Source organism: Rhineura floridana, chromosome 6 (genome assembly GCF_030035675.1).
Source record: "Rhineura floridana isolate rRhiFlo1 chromosome 6, rRhiFlo1.hap2, whole genome shotgun sequence".
Lineage (NCBI taxonomy): Eukaryota > Metazoa > Chordata > Lepidosauria > Squamata > Rhineuridae > Rhineura > Rhineura floridana.
Window position 1 is genome coordinate 149,600,321 of NC_084485.1, and position 15,809 is coordinate 149,616,129.

Here is a 15,809-nt window from a genome sequence, read left to right on the forward strand (position 1 = left end):
TGGAAAAGGACTTTAAGACAGACAGGTGCCAGAATCCAAAGAACAGCTTAGGGTTTTAGAAAAGGCTGGTGCTAGCTCAAGTGGAACTCTCTTGATTTTTTCCCTCTGAACAATAGACAGCAGTAAACTTTTTTTTTTACTCCCTTCAGTGTAAAACGCAGTGTTCCATGTAGCATGGAGGGCTAATGTTCTAAAGCCCCCTGTGGATCCTAGTCAGCAAGATCCCTACCAAGGGGTAGGATAACAGGACCAAAACAAAAAAGTGGAAAAGGGAAGGGGGAAAAGCAACCAAACAAAATACTGTAGAACACCACATGGCAATTGGATTATGAAACTGTAAAAAAAGTAAAGAGGATATCCCACATAATGACCCCAAAGCACAATATACATTTGAAAATGGTATGTACAAAAACAGACAACATTGAAAAGAATGTTATATGAAATGTCCTGTTCCCCTCACAGGAAGATGGGCTTACTGTTAAACTACTCTGGCCACTGGAGCTCTGTCAGGGGAATAACAACTCTCAGTACCCTTCACAAACTACACTTCCCTGGATTCTCTGGAGTAAGCCATGACTGTTTAAAGTGGAATAAATGTCTGGCATAGGTGTGGCCCCCTGATTAGCTAAGCCAAACAGCTGTTAGTCTCGCTTTTAGAACACTGACCATGCCTGCACTATCATAGACTCCAATTATAATTTTCTTTAATTAATTAAAAATCAGCCATGCATTTTTTAAACTTTTAAACTGCAGAAGATGAAGGTCAGAGTATGGGGCAAGGTCAGTAACAGGATTACAGGTACCCTGTGAACATGGCTGAGTTTTAATTAATTTCAATAAATTAAGAGACTACTGACAGAAAAAAGTCAAACAGGGGTCTGGATGATTTTACTCTTGTTTTACACTTTGAACTCTGGATTCTCTCTCAGTGTTTTGTTTATTGTTATGAAAGCCTAGAGGGTTGTTAAACAAGCTTAAACATTTCTGTTAAACAAAGTTAAACATTTCTGAGTTCAGAACTATAAGTTTTGTAAGATTATGTTTTAAATGAGTTTATGGGAAGCAGTAGAATGGCATGGGGTGTTTTCAATTTAACATGGCAGAATGTGAAAAATCCATGATGGTTATAGTATACAGCCATTCTCATGGCTGTATAATGATGTTTTCTTGGCCAAAACTATAGTGTCATTTTTAAAATGGGAATTACCATGGCCTTAACCTAATTGATATGAATCTTTATTGTAGGCTACCACAATTCATCACATGTAAAAGGAAAATAAAATAAAAACACATATTAAAATACAAGTCGTATTTCAACAAACACAGATCAACAGCATACAGTAAAGGGACAACAGCACTAAATTTCAAATAAAATTTCCTCTCCTAAGCGAAAGATACACTGACGCACCCCATGACTTAGTAGATAAGTATTACAGCCATAATGGCGCCGGGGCACGACATACTCACTCCACAAAGTTTTTTTTTGGTATCTAGCTCTTCGTTCCCCGCAGCTAGAGCAAATTTTGCGTTTGTTGAAATATGACTTGTATTTTAATATGTATTGTTTTAAATTTTCCTTTTACATGTGATGAATTATGGTAGCCTATGGCTTTGAGCAATGAAGATTCATTTCATTTCACCTGATTAATATTCAAATTTTATGTACCAATGTATGAACATTGGATCAGATTTAATATGTAAAATATTTTTGAATTATGCATAAATGATACTCTTTCAGTGCTACATTATGCCCTACTTGTCTATCATCTTTCTAGCTTTATCAGCTCAAATAACTGTACACCACTGTAGATGTGTGTGTGTGTGTGTATATATATATATATATTTCAAATAAGCCCAGACTACATGCCCGCCCACACAAACCTACAATAGCCATTTGCAGCTCAGCAGTGCCTTGAAAGAACAGGAAGGCAGCAAGTAATTTGTAAAATGATAACTATCACAAGGCAATACTCTAAATCAGTGGTTCCCAACCTGGGGTCCGGGACCCCCAGAGGGGCCACGAAGTAATCCAGAGGGGGCCGTAAACAGTAAAGAAATGAATTATTTATTAATTTTTTTTAAAAGTCTTCACTCCTTCTACACTGTCTGCTTTCAACTGCCGCTGCAGATGACACCTCCCCCTTGCTCCAAACGAGAGGGGAGGCCTTTTGCTGAAGCGCCAGAGCGTCTTTCAGGCGCACTAAGGGCAGGCATCTGCCTATAAAATACATGGCAGATGCCAAAGGAGGCTGAGGGTGGAGCTACCAGGAAGAAGAGGGGATTACTATCACTGATTCCTGTGTCCTTGCACTGCCGCTACTGGCAACGCCCTTACTTAGAATGAGAGGAGAGGGCTTTTTGTGAAGCAAAAAGAAGCAAGGCTGCAAAGAAAGGCTGCTTTCCCCCTTCCTTCCTGGCAGCCAGCCTGCCTCCCTGGGGGGAGGGGGTCACATTTTTTTTTCAGCTTATAAAGGGGGTCCCGTGCTCATAAAGGTTGGGAACCACTGCTCTAAATATCACACTATTTCAGGTGAGAGGGCCAAAGTTTCTTGCAGTTTACCAGCTCAAGGGAAAGTTGTGAAGAGGATACATACCTAGCTTCTCAAGGAGGTCATTAATCATGTTCAGCAAGCTGTTAACAGAGTTCTTTGCTTTCCTTGCATTGTCTTCTGCTTCCTGAGCTGCCTGTGAAGCCTGGGGAATTTAAAAAAAATGCAAGGAGAGATAACTGAATTCACTTCAGAGCTTGGAAAAGTTACTTTTTTGAACTACAACAGCCTGCATGGCCACTGGATTGGGCTGATGGGAGTTGTAGTTCAAAAAAGTAACTTTTCCAAGCTCTGATTCACTTATGTATGCATATAAAACTTGTGGCTGAACACATGAACCAGGTCTGCTAAAAAGATACGGTACTTTGAGGTGCTATGAAGCCTCTACCTGTAGTGTTTGATTTGTAACAAGTAATTCTACATACATTAAGTCATGAGTTGATGTTAAAGTCACTGAGTAATGAGCGTGCATGCGTTAATTCTTCCCTACATACCCTCTCCGGTGTTAAGATCAGTAGAGGGGACTCGCTTGGTATTTCCTCCATTCTCAGAAGCTGGGGGTAGGGTGCTGGGAAAGGGCATTCTCTGTGGCTGGCAACTCCTACGTTGTGGAACTCCCTACCCATAGAGATGCCCCTGGCCCCTTCACTATACAGTTTTCATTGAATGGTGGAAACTCATCTCTTTATCCTGGCCTTTGACATCTGTGATGTATATTTTTAGGACCCAGCTTTTTCTTGTGACTGTAATCTGTTTTAAACGGTTTAAAGTTGTTGTGACCTACCCTGGGACCTTAGAGTGAAAGGTGAGTAAATAATAATAATAATAATAATTTCTGTCTCAGACACTACTGCATCATATAATGTCACTTCCAGAGTTACCCAGGCTATGCACTGTTTTTGTAAAATCTCCTTTTGAAAACAAACACAGCATGTAATCTACAAATGGAGACAATAGTCAAGAAATCAGAAGAAGGCTAGGACTGGGGAGGGCAGCTATGAGAGAACTAGAAAGGGTCCTCAAATGCAAAGATGTGTCACTGAAGACTAAAGTCAGGATCATTCAGACCATGGTATTCCTGGTCTCTGTGTATGGATGTGAAAGTTGGAAAGTGAAAAAAGTGGATAAGAGAAAAATCAACTCATTTGAAATGTGGTGTTGGTGGAGAGCTTTGTGCATACCATGGACTGCGAAAAAGGCAAATAATTGGGTGTTAGAACCAATTAAACCAGAACTATCACTAGAAGCTAAAATGATGAAACTGAGGTTATACTTTGGACACATCATGAGAAGACATGATTCATTAGAAAAGATAATAATGCTGGGAAAAACAGAAAAACAGAGTAGAAAAAGAGGAAGGCCAAACGAGAGATGGACTGATTCCATAAAGGAAGCCACAGACCTGAACTTACAAGATCTGAACAGGGTGGTTCACGACAGATGCTCTTGGAGGTCAATGATTCATAGGGTCGCCATAAGTCATGATCGACTTGAAGGCACGTAACAACAACAGTTTTTACAGAAACAGTTAATCTACAGCTGATACTGTAGATTAACAATATGCCACCTATATTGGACCAGACCTTCACAAACATCCAAAATTAAGGGCTTTTAAAGTAGCCAAAGTAACTCACCATCCCTGCCATCATCATATCTTGATCAGCACTTTCCTGTTTCCTCTTCAGCTCTTTCTCCGCTTCTTGCAGCTGCTGCAACATGTCATCCACTTCTTTGTCCAGCTCAGCAACAGTAGAGAAGGTCTTGTCAGCATCGGCCTTTGTCGCAGCTGCATTCTAGGGTTGACAGAAACCAAACCGAAACAAAAGTATTTTTAAAAACCTGAGCAAAATGAATATATGAACAGATGAAGAGCCTGTGCAGCTGCCCAAGCATAGGTGTAATTTGTTCCCGAGTCCCAGCCAATACCAACTGTTTAGCAACACTGGGGTCTGCCTGATTAACTTAATGAAGATTTGTATGCATTTTCCTTTCAGTTTGTTCCTTTATTTCTCTTAAGGACTCATCTGAAAAACTAACATTGAACATATAGGAATATATGAGACTGCCCTATACTGTTAGAAGGATCATTGGTTCATGTAGCCCAGTACTGTCTACTGTGATGGGGCATAGCAGAGATCCTTCCCAGCCTCGCCACCTGAGTATCTTCACCTGGAGATGTAAGAGATTACACCCGGGGACTTCTATGTGATGTTCTCTGCCCCAGGGTCAGAAAGAATGCACTGTCACGGTATGTAGCTCTTCTATGTCACGGAAAAGTTCTCCCTGCTCTGGACTACACGGAACTGAAGAGAGCACGAGAGTAAGACAACTGAATGTCTTTCTGTACCAACCGTTTGCCAGTAGAGAGATGTCATCCTTAACTTGCACCGAGGTTTTGACTCCCAAATGCTAAAAACTGCATACTACTTCTACAGCAGTTGCTCTCATAGAATATAACTTCTTGTCTATTGCATATTGCTGAGAAGTGATCTATATATGTAGAAGAATAATGTGATGCAGCTTCTCCTAGACTCTTACCTCTTCAGGCTGCCGACAGGGACATAATGTGTTTGGAAAATGAACAAAATAAATCCCACAAACGTAGAAAAGCAGCAAGTCGGGAAGAAGCTCTCTTGAAACCTTTTGTCCCGACATGCTACTATTCCGGGTACTGGGAGTTTATTTCTTGACCTACTCAGACACTTTGTCCCTACCTGCAGTCTGCAGACAGATACCTCAGGAAAAGCCGTACCACATCATTCTAGGCTCCTACTGGGAGGAAGGGCGGGATATAAATCAAATAATAAAAATTAAAAAATAAGTTCTGCTGCATGTGTAGATCTGCTTATAATAGTATCTGGAATCAATACAGCAACAGATGACTATACCAAGCTTTTATAGGGCACAACATTGTCAGTTTACCACTGTCAGTCATGCACATTCATAAACGGAATACATTCTCAGAGAATACAGAGTCACCAAAGAATTTCATTCTCATTACTTCCGGGAGGGAGGGAGGAAAAAAACCTTTTGAACAAATGAAGCTACCCCATACATCAGTTCTGTCCACTGACTCAGCTAGCCCAGTATTAACTGGAGATTGAGCATGGAGCATCAGATAAAGTGTGGACTTTAATACTGATGTACAAGACTCACTTTCTGTACAGAATCGGCAATCTTCTCAGCATCAGCAGCTTTGTTCTTTGCTTCCCTGGCATCAGCAGCAGCGCTGCCCAGTGCCAATCCCGCTTGCCGTGTCTTGTTGTTGGCTTCCATAATGGTCTGGGTAATGGCAGGGATTTTCCTCAGAGCCTCCTGAGCCGCAGTCTTGTTATCATTCACACGCTTATCGAAGTCTGGAAAAAATGTAAGGACAATTCAAGTGGATCAAACCAAAATCCATCTAGTCCAGCCTTCTGGTCAACCAGATGCCTTTGGGAAGCCCATAGGGCAAGGCATGAAAGCAACAGCACTCCCGCTTACTTATCCCTAGATCTGAGGTACACTGCTTCTGAATATGGAGGTTCCATTAGTAACTGTAGCTAACAACCACCGACAGACCTCTCTTCCATGAACTCAGGTTCAGCTTTGCTTCACTTTATTAGAATATCAAATGTTTAAGAAGGTCCACTGGATAAGTGGGTTGGAAGAAAGTATTTTTATCTACTTGGAATACTTATAACCTGCTTTTAGAATGCCAAGAGGCTCTCAAAAAGTTCTCATAATAAAAAAAAATCACATTAAAGCTTTGTATCAGGAACTGAAATAGCATGGTGCTCCTATGGGGTCAGGATTATTAAAGTAGCATTTCCTGCCCTCTTCCTGGTGTTACCTTCGCCATCTCAGTGCCGTCTATAGTGGTTAACAGAGAGTGCTCATAGATGGGAGTCTCTCAATGCCCTGCTTGAAGATGCTGGAGACTGAACTCTTCTGTGTGCTCTCGATCCACTGATTGACCTATGATCCACTGGATAATGCCCAGAGGTCAAATGACAGAATACTCTTCACTACAAAAGGAACTATCCCCACATATAAAACATGTGAGAGAGAAGGATTGTAGCCTAGCCATATAGTTCTTCTACGTGAACCCTCACTTGCAGTCTACACTAGCGTAGCTCAGACATGGATCTACCACCACAGTGAGAACTAGGCCATAAACCTTGGCAGACAGATGAAACTGCTGGTGCCCACACCCCTCTCTGTCCCACTTAAATAAATTAGCTAAATCAGCTCAGACAACAGTAAATTTATCAGGCAGAAACATGTCCAAGGGCTGAAATGTACCACTGCCAACAGGTACATTTTGGGAATCATATTATTTGAAGACTAGAGTTCAAAACTGTATCCAGTTATGAAGCTTGCTAGGTTATTTAGCAAACCCACAAGGTTTCCATGCATATGCCTACCACTGAGCTATGACCCATTCCCAAGAAGTTGAATTCTGCACTCCTGCAAAATCATAGCATACACCCAGCCCTGAACATACACTTTCATCCAGATAATACTGACAGAGTATTATCAATACAGTTGGTGGATAGCAGTACAGTTGGTAGTAATAGGAAAAACATGTTGTATGGAACGATATTCTGATTCCCACCAAAAAAGAGAAGCTTGAGTCACTCACGGAGGTCAGCTTGCCATTCTGCAAAATGACTTATCAGGAAGTCAAGCAGCCTACCTTTCAAATTGCTGAGAATGTCATTGGCCTCCTGGAGTGTGTTGCTCCCCTTCTTGGCGGCTTCTTCAGCCAGAGCCTTGGCAGCGTCTGCTCGAGCCAAGAGCTGGTCAGCAGTCTGTGCAAACGCACACAAAGCAGGTCACCCACAGGCTCCCTCCCTCTCTGCAATGCCCTCATCCAATTCACATTCTTATGCTCAAAAATGTAAAGATTATTTCAATTTCATTTCAAAATGCAGTCTGTTGTCAATGTTTTCCCAAAGGTGCAGGGGCAGGTACCAAACACAAAGCCCCTAGCAACCCCCCCCCCCACAAACCAGTTTAATGTAGTTCAGTGAAACCTTCCCAAGCTTTCCCACCTTCATTCTAGCCACAGTGGGCAACCCAAAGCAGATCAGTTTTGCAATGCTTCAGAAATACACCCAGGCCTGGAATTGGATGAGTCTGCGCTAGGAGGGAGTTCCATAACTGGGAGAAGGAACAGCCACTGACAGTGCCCTTGCTCACTGGCTTGCATTAAGATGCCATTTTCAGTGGATTTCCAGAAGGGCACAACAGAACACAAGGGAGGGTGTTATGTCTAAACTATGCTGGGCCTAAGAGCCAGTTATCATATGATTAAAGCAGATTACAAAAAAGTTACACAGTATAGATCTGGTAGTGCATTTGCACAGAAATGAAAATAAAATCAAAACATTAAAAACAGGCCATATATTTTAAGAATATATTTTAAGTACCAACAGAGATGCTAAAGAATGGGCAAGGCCCCTTATCCTCCTCTAATCCTGTTTTTGAGTGCTGATTTTGCTCCTCCAGCAGATATGTATAGGAGTTTACACTGCCATGGTCTATTTTGGCTTGGAAACCAGTATCTTCACTTACCTTTTATAGTGATTGTTTCTCCCTTACTTCCTACTACCTCTCCACCCTTCCGTTCCTCATCTCCAGGCCACTCTTCATAGGCTCCAGGGCCCACACTATCTTCCCTATCACTACGATGAACCTAACTCTGCCTTGCACATTCTACAGGACACAAACCCAACAATCTGAGAGTATTCAAGAACATTGTCAAAGAATGTAACAACAAATTGTAAACACACGGCCACCATACTACTCCAAGCTTTGGTTAACAAAAGTCATCAGAAAGGTGAAAACAGTTAAATCATCCCTGTTTTAACATATGTTTATGGCTTCCGTCACGGACAAAAGCTTACATAAAAGTAGGACTGACCTGTTGTTCAGTCTTGCCTTTCTCCAAAAGGTTCTGTACTTCCAGTTCTTTCCCTTTCATGTCTTCTCTTAGGTCCTCATAATCCTTCAACTTCCTGTTAATTAGCTGATCCAGTTCTCTGGCTTCCTTCTTTATCTTATTTGCCTCATTCTGCACATAGAAAAACAAATGGGAAGAGAAAATGGCTTTTGTGAATGCATCAATTGTGTACTATACATTTTCTTTTATATTTTCACTGGGCTGCAATTACAAATGTAACATTTGATGAGCAGGATGAAAATCACCCTTTAAATAGACCCCAAATTAGTGTCAAATGCCACAGTGCTATCTGCAGCACATCCTTCTATCTAGTGATGGCTATACCCTCACTGATATCTGCTTCAACAATGGTTCTCCCAAAATATCTTGCAGAACACCTTCTAGATGTTTGACAACCAAAATAAACCAATTCCCAAATAGGGTATGGAGTGGATTGGGACCCTAAGATTGTGCTTGATACAAGATCTCCACACCAGTCCCCTTTTGCCTGACTTAGTGATGTGGTGGTAAGGACTCACATTTGGGCATTGCACTATGCCTTGAGTGCCACTGAGAGCACAAGGAGCAACTCCACCCAGAGGCACCGGCAACCATGGGAAGTTTATTTCCCATGGCTCCCAGAATCTCTGGACACCAGAGACGATGTCCTACTACAATTGAGTAGGAAAAGATAGGCATCAAGAAATACGGCAGCCTCCTCAATATGGATTGTGGATCTTTGGGGTCATTTACAATAGCCTTCTCATTTTTAAAAAATGTGTTTCGTATTTTTTTAAAAAACACTGAAAGTGCTGTATTTTAAACTTTTTTTGCATTTTTTCCTTTGTCTAGCAAGGTTAGTTAAAGTGGCTATATTTCAACAAGCATGACATAAATAGACTTTTAGCTGACATAAAGATCTTGAACTATCTGTCTCTGGTGTCAATTGTTCCACAAGACAGAACAATTTTCAGTTTTACTACTGCTTTAAAGCTTTTCCAGCAATATTGTCAGGGCGCCCACTGCAAGACGACCAACTGAACATACCTCTAGTTCCTCAGGGTCTATAGATGGCAGACTGGTGAGGTTAGCATAGATCTGCAGAGCCTTGTTGCCAGCTTCCTCAGCATCTGCATGGACCTTGTTTGCCTGCTTTTCTAGATCTCGGGAAATGTCTTTTGCTTGGTTATACCTAGGAAACAAATTATAATCTTGCCATTGTTCCTGCTTGGCCTATTGGTCTAAAGTACAATGTTTGCTCTGGGTGTGGTAGGTCTTGTGTTCGGTTTCTCCCAAGGGAGATGGTATGGCTGCACCAGATGGAAACGGCCTAAAGCTGAATAGTAGGGCATATGCTTCTGCATGCAAGGAGTTCCTAAATTTAATCTCCAACATTTCCTTTTACACATGGATCATAAATAATAGAGCTGTGCCTGAGACTTAAGAGGCTGCTGCCAGTCAGTGCAAACAGTACTGGATTGGATGGACCAATGGTTTGATAATACAGGGCAGCCTCAGATATTCATACATACTCAACCCAAGTTCTTCTAACTCAGTTAATCAAGGAGGCTTTAAAATAAACAAAGGAACCAGTTCAGTGCAAATACACACAAATCACTGAATTAAAAAGGGAAACCCCTCTGTTGTAAGACAGTTGGTACTAGCAGGGAAATACTACACCTACGGTTTGACAATTGCACAAGCAACCAGTCAGTTTATGCATGCCACTTATAAGGTACTGCTTCTGATCTTAGAAATGACCTGGGCCTGGCACACAGTAGGGTCTACTTTCTCACATATAAACTTCCACATGCTCTAAATTAATCCACTGGAGGGGGTGTCTGGACCAGGATGCCTGAAATCTAAGGAACTCTCTGTGGTGGCGTGGTGGCCCTAAAAGTATAGGCCAACTTCTCAAAAAGCACTCACCTGATCACTTCACAATTTTCAGCACCAAGTTAAAACTGTTGCATTCTACCAGGCTTTGAATGTCACTGTGTTTTAATCCTCCAGCTTTCTTGGCAGTTCTGTATCTAACGTTGCCATTTGACACAAACTGTGGCAGCAAACCCAGGTTTGTCATGAAGTGTACATTGAACAGGGAGCTGCAACCAATCCTGGCCCTCTAGTGAACGCATGTGAATGAATCACATTTCTTTAAAGACATGTTTGTTCTCATTCACATATTACAACTTTAGATGCATCCTTGTCATATCCACCTAAAAGCTACCCATAGTCTCTTTCTGAAAAGAGTTTTACACCTCTTGCTTCTGGATGTCAATTTCTGTCAGCTGTTTCTGCAAAAGCAGCTGAAACACCAAGTTACAACATCAGGAAGAACCTGGTTCAACTCACACCTCTGCCATAAATTCAAAAGGCAGTCTTATGCAAGCCATGCGCTCCCCCTCCCCTCCTCACCTAACCCTCAGCCCTCCCATCCAAAAAAATATGGAGATATGCACACTGGCCTATCCTTATAGGGCTGTTAAATCTGTTACCTCTATTTTACATGGTTTGAGCATCTTGGGATTAGAGTATTGGGAAGGCCATTTAAAGCGTGGGTGGGTGGGACACTCCAATTTCGGGAGGATGAATTGTATGGGTTCAGGAAGAGAATGGTTAAATCAATGGACTGAATGATTCAGAAAACAATTTGTTTTTACTGTAGTGCTATAATTCAAAATAAAAACGGAATAAAAAAAGGTGGGCCCTTCCTTACAATTCTTTATTTTAATGAAAACAATACAATAAAAACACAACACAGGCTAGCAGCAGCAAACACATAATCTAGGAAAGGAAGCCATACTTTGCTGCTGCTGTTTGCTCGTCATTTTAAATTCTATGTTAAGGTATCTGCCTAACTGAGTAATATTAAAGGTTTTATGGCAAAGCTGGCACAATGGAGCAGTTCGCATGTCACGTTGCAGCATAGTTTAAAACAAAATAATGGTTTAATGTGCATGAGCAGCATGATGGTGCATGTTGTTCAAAAGTTCCTTCAGCAGTCCTACCCCACTGCACTGCAGATGAAGCAAGCCACACAAGTCAAACTTGCCATTCATTTGCACTGAGGATCATGGAGAGTTCTTGGTGGAGGGAGGAGGAGGAGGAGGAAGACTGGGTTCCCGGGAAGAATCTAGTGGGGTGCAATGGGAGGGGGCTGAGCCAGGAGATGGCTTCAGGAGTTTAGACAGTAACAGCTTCGCTCTCTTAGATTGTTAAAATTGAAGAAGAGCTGTCTGACAGTAAGCCAACCCCTGTCCCGCCTCTCAACCCTGTCTCATCACTCGAGCCATCACTTGCACCTCCTCCAGAGAAGAAGGAAGCTCAACCAAAGGCAGGGTCAGAAGAGGATCTGGCTGAAGTGTCTTCACACCCACTGCCAATGGCATACTGGCAGATGTGCAGGCACAAGCAGACAGCAGCTGCTTTTCAACCTGTTTGTAGGAGAGTCTGCTTGCTAACCCAGTCCTGTTCAGAGAAACGTTCTCCATGCAAATGGAAAGCCTGCCTTGATCCAACTTAAAGGGTCTCAAGGGGCATACCCAATTGCTGCAACAATGTCTTAGCTTGAGTAGTCATGTTTAATTATGCTGTGTATCAAGTCCTGTGTAACCTGTAAGCTGACCTATGAAAGGCTATAAACTGAGATGCCACATTAAATATAACAAACCAGTGAGTCTGAATTGGCTTGGCCAAGACAACAACTTCTATATTAGCTATTTCACTTGTTAGGATTGCTGCAACACCTTGAGCAGTTTTAACATTTTAAAAATAAAATAAGACTGCAGAGGACACCTTGGATTAGAGCATCGCAATTTCTGTCTTCATTTCACACTTACTTTCTGTTAAGGTCACTGATGTCATGCATTGTTTGATTCTCTCCTGCCAGTGTATCCAAGAGCAGCTTATATGCTTGTGCTGATGTATCATTTGCTTCTTTAGCTGTACGCTCAATGTCATCAGCTTCTTGTTTGTGCCTGGGTGAGCGTTAAGGGAGAAAAACAAATGGAAAACAATCACTGTTTTCTGTTTCCTTCTTCAAGCGTTATAGCTGGACACGAGGCACCATTTCCAAAGAGAGTGATAACATGCCATAAATCTTCAGTTTCAGTAACATTGCCTGAACTGCCCCTAAGCAGACAGCCAATACAGCCTATTCTTAAAACAGTGGTAGCCAGCCTCTTTGGCAAGTTTGCCACAAGGCAAAAACAACGATACAGCACCATTCTGATGTGCGCTGCTGCACAAAGGCAATTCCCTTCCCCTCCCTGCCTTCAGCTGGTTTATGTTCTAGTCCAGTGGTTCCCAACCTGGGGGCTGGGACCCCCAGAGGGGCCACAAAGTAATCCAGAGGGGGCCGTGAACAGTAAAGAAATGAATTATTTATTAATTTTTTAAAAAAGTCTTCACTCCTTCTACACTGTCTGCTTTCCACTGCCGCTGCAGATGACACCTCCCCCTTGCTCCAAACAAGAGGGGAGGCTTTTTGTGAAGCTCTAGAGCGTTTCAGGTGCACTAAGGGTAGGCGTCTGCCTATAAAATACATGGCAGATGCCAAAGGAGGCTGAGGGTGGAGCTACCAGGAAGAAGAGGGGATTACTATCACTGATTCCTGTGTCCTTGCACTGCCGCTACTGGCAATGCCCTTACTTAGAATGAGAGGAGAGGGCTTTTTGTGAAGCAAAAAGAAGCAAGGCTGCAAAGAAAGGCTGCTTTCCCCCTTCCTTCCTGGCAGCCAGCCTGCCTCCCTGGGGGGAGGGGGTCACATTTTTTTTTCAGCTTATAAAGGGGGTCCCGTGCTCATAAAGGTTGGGAACCACTGTTCTAGTCTACAGCACTGAGAAGAAAGTAGCAGCACCGCACAGGAGAGGCAGGCAGGAGTATCGGCTTGATTTCATGCCACTGGGTCCTTCTGTTCTTGGTCAGGAGTGTCAAAGACCCATACTGTCAATGCCACCAGCTGGCCATTCATGGTCCAAACACTGAAGGTGACTGCGCTCTATCTTTTGGAAAGGATCAACACAATGATTCCCCCTCAAAAGCTTGTAGAAAACCCATAGTTTTCCAATGAGTCTTTAAAAAAAAGTGTGTGGAGGGGATGGGGGGGGTGTCAACAGAACCCAGATCAAAATTTAAAAAGACAAACAAGTGGGTGAAGCACCTCAGCCTTTCAGGGCTTGTAGTGGATGAGGGAACCCCATGGTTTTGGGAGTTGGTTGAGAATGTTCTGTTTATGGTGATTCAGTCCTCGGTTCTTCCCAGCAACCCAAAAGAATTGCCTGTTTTCCCATTAGAACAAGACTGCTTAAACAGGAAGTGACTAATACAAGTGGGGGGTGGGCAGAAGAAACATATAACAATACTGAGGTTTAAAGCTAGCAGATACTTGCCAGTGCCATCAGGACAGAAGAGAAAAAGAGAACAAACTGACAATATACTCTTTATGAGCAGACAGGTGACACTTATCTGACTAGAGCACTGGGATTAGAATAAAGTCATGTTGCAGAATGAGGCTGTGCTCTTGTATCCTTTAGGGCCACTTCTTACAAAGTAATTTCTATGTATTTTATAGGTATACCCGAGCAAAAATACACCAAATATGTTTAAATCATGGGTTTTCCCCCCTTCAAATAAATACACTGAGGATCTGATCCTTTCCTAACTCGTGCTTACCATGTATTTCAAAGGGAAAACCTGCTATTTATACATTCACATGTCCCTTCATAACCTGAAGTCATGCAGTGTGCATTCTATACTGCAGTAAAGATAAATATGTCTTGTTAAGATGCAATCCTCAGTTAAATAATTAGAAACAACATAATTCATCAAGAATATGGGTATGCCAAGAAGGCTCCATTATGGGCCCTCCTTTCTAATCACTTATAACTCTTTTGCAGGGCAGAAGGGAAAGGTAACAGCGAAGGACAATTTGGGGGGTAGGAGTAGTGCAGAGCTTGGAAAAGTTACTTTTTTGAACTACAACTCCCATCAGCCCAATCCAGTGACCATGCTGGCTGGGGCTGATGGGAATTGTAGTTCAAAAAAGTAACTTTTCCAAGCTCTGGTAGTTAGTGGTTAGAGTAGGCAGAATAATACAGAGAGAGGGTATGTATGACTGAAGATACAATGCAAGTGGGGAAAGGTGAAGTGACGTGGGGAGGGCGATGACAAAAGGGGGTGGAGGAAAGGGGTAGTCTTGTGTTTCCTGACAATGTGTTGTTATATTATTTATTAAATTTATACAACTGCCCTTCATCCCTCAGAGCCCCAAGGCACTTTACAAGTAAACAAAACAGTAGAAGCCATTGCAAAAACAGGCTAAAATTCAGAGCATAAAGCAGTTAATCCACTAAACCAAAAACTATGACCAGCAGTGGCCCTTGAAATATTCAGTTTCCACTCAGACTCCTCCCGCAAAATCTGTGTAAAAGGGCATCAGGGAGGGCAACAACTGAACCTCCACGGGGAGGGAGTTCCATAACCTGGGAGCCATCATGGAGAAGGCCCGTGTTATTCACTGACATTGTTTAACCCTACATGTCCCCATTGTACGGGCTACTTTGTTAATGATACAACGGGCCTTACCGAGCAGCTAGTTGATGGGCCTCTTCTGCCAGGACAGTCATGTTGTTGGGATCACCGGTCGATTCTGGCGTAGTAATAGACTGGAGAAGGAACCAGACACACTTTCAGGAGACACCTTTTATATCTTTAAACAAATGTGCAACAGTTGCTTGGGTTTTAAGTTTACCACTGAATGTAAAGTTTAGACTGGAAATAGACATGATGAGAAACACGAGGTTGCTGCTGAAAGGTGCAAACATTTCAAGACACAAAAACCACTCACCACATTGGCAACTGCCACTCTTGCTCTTTGCAGCATATTTGAAGCTGTTTCAATCAGTTGCTGTGTGTTGTCCACCTGGGCTTGAGCCCGCTCAGCCAGGTTTTCTGTCTCTTTCACTGTGTTCTGGATGTTTCTTAAGCGACCAAGTTGGCCGGACAGAGTTCTGTTGATCTCCTGCAAGCGATCCAACAAGCCCTGATCTACATCTGGAACAGGCAAAAGCAACAGGGATGGACTCGATTATTTGCACAACAAGATGGGGCAGGTACCAGAACAAAACATCCCACCCTTGTGCTTTCCTTAATGGCTGCTTTTACCAAATAATGTGAATAAAAATGTAAAGAAAGGAGGATGTAAAAGCTCCCAAGACCTTGCAGTGAATTTAGGCTTTTTTCAAGGTCATGGCAACGGTCAAGCTGAACAAATCTTTGACATAGGATTGTAGGTAGGAACTTCATGACAGTGTCTTTTAAATCAATCAAAT

General features: G+C 42.4%; 1 protein-coding gene across 1 annotated transcript in view; it reads right to left on the bottom strand.

Annotated features, from left to right (window-relative positions):
• Positions 1–15,809, bottom strand: part of LAMC1 (laminin subunit gamma 1) — a 195,643-nt gene that overhangs the window by 11,096 nt on the left and 168,738 nt on the right. The window contains exons 19-27 of the mRNA XM_061634068.1: positions 15,326–15,531; positions 15,064–15,143; positions 12,318–12,455; positions 9,523–9,667; positions 8,458–8,607; positions 7,228–7,342; positions 5,706–5,905; positions 4,184–4,342; positions 2,595–2,694 (exon numbers count right to left, since the gene is read on the bottom strand). Coding sequence (XP_061490052.1) covers positions 2,595–2,694; positions 4,184–4,342; positions 5,706–5,905; positions 7,228–7,342; positions 8,458–8,607; positions 9,523–9,667; positions 12,318–12,455; positions 15,064–15,143; positions 15,326–15,531 — 1,293 coding nt within the window. The remainder of the gene's footprint in view (positions 1–2,594; positions 2,695–4,183; positions 4,343–5,705; positions 5,906–7,227; positions 7,343–8,457; positions 8,608–9,522; positions 9,668–12,317; positions 12,456–15,063; positions 15,144–15,325; positions 15,532–15,809) is intronic.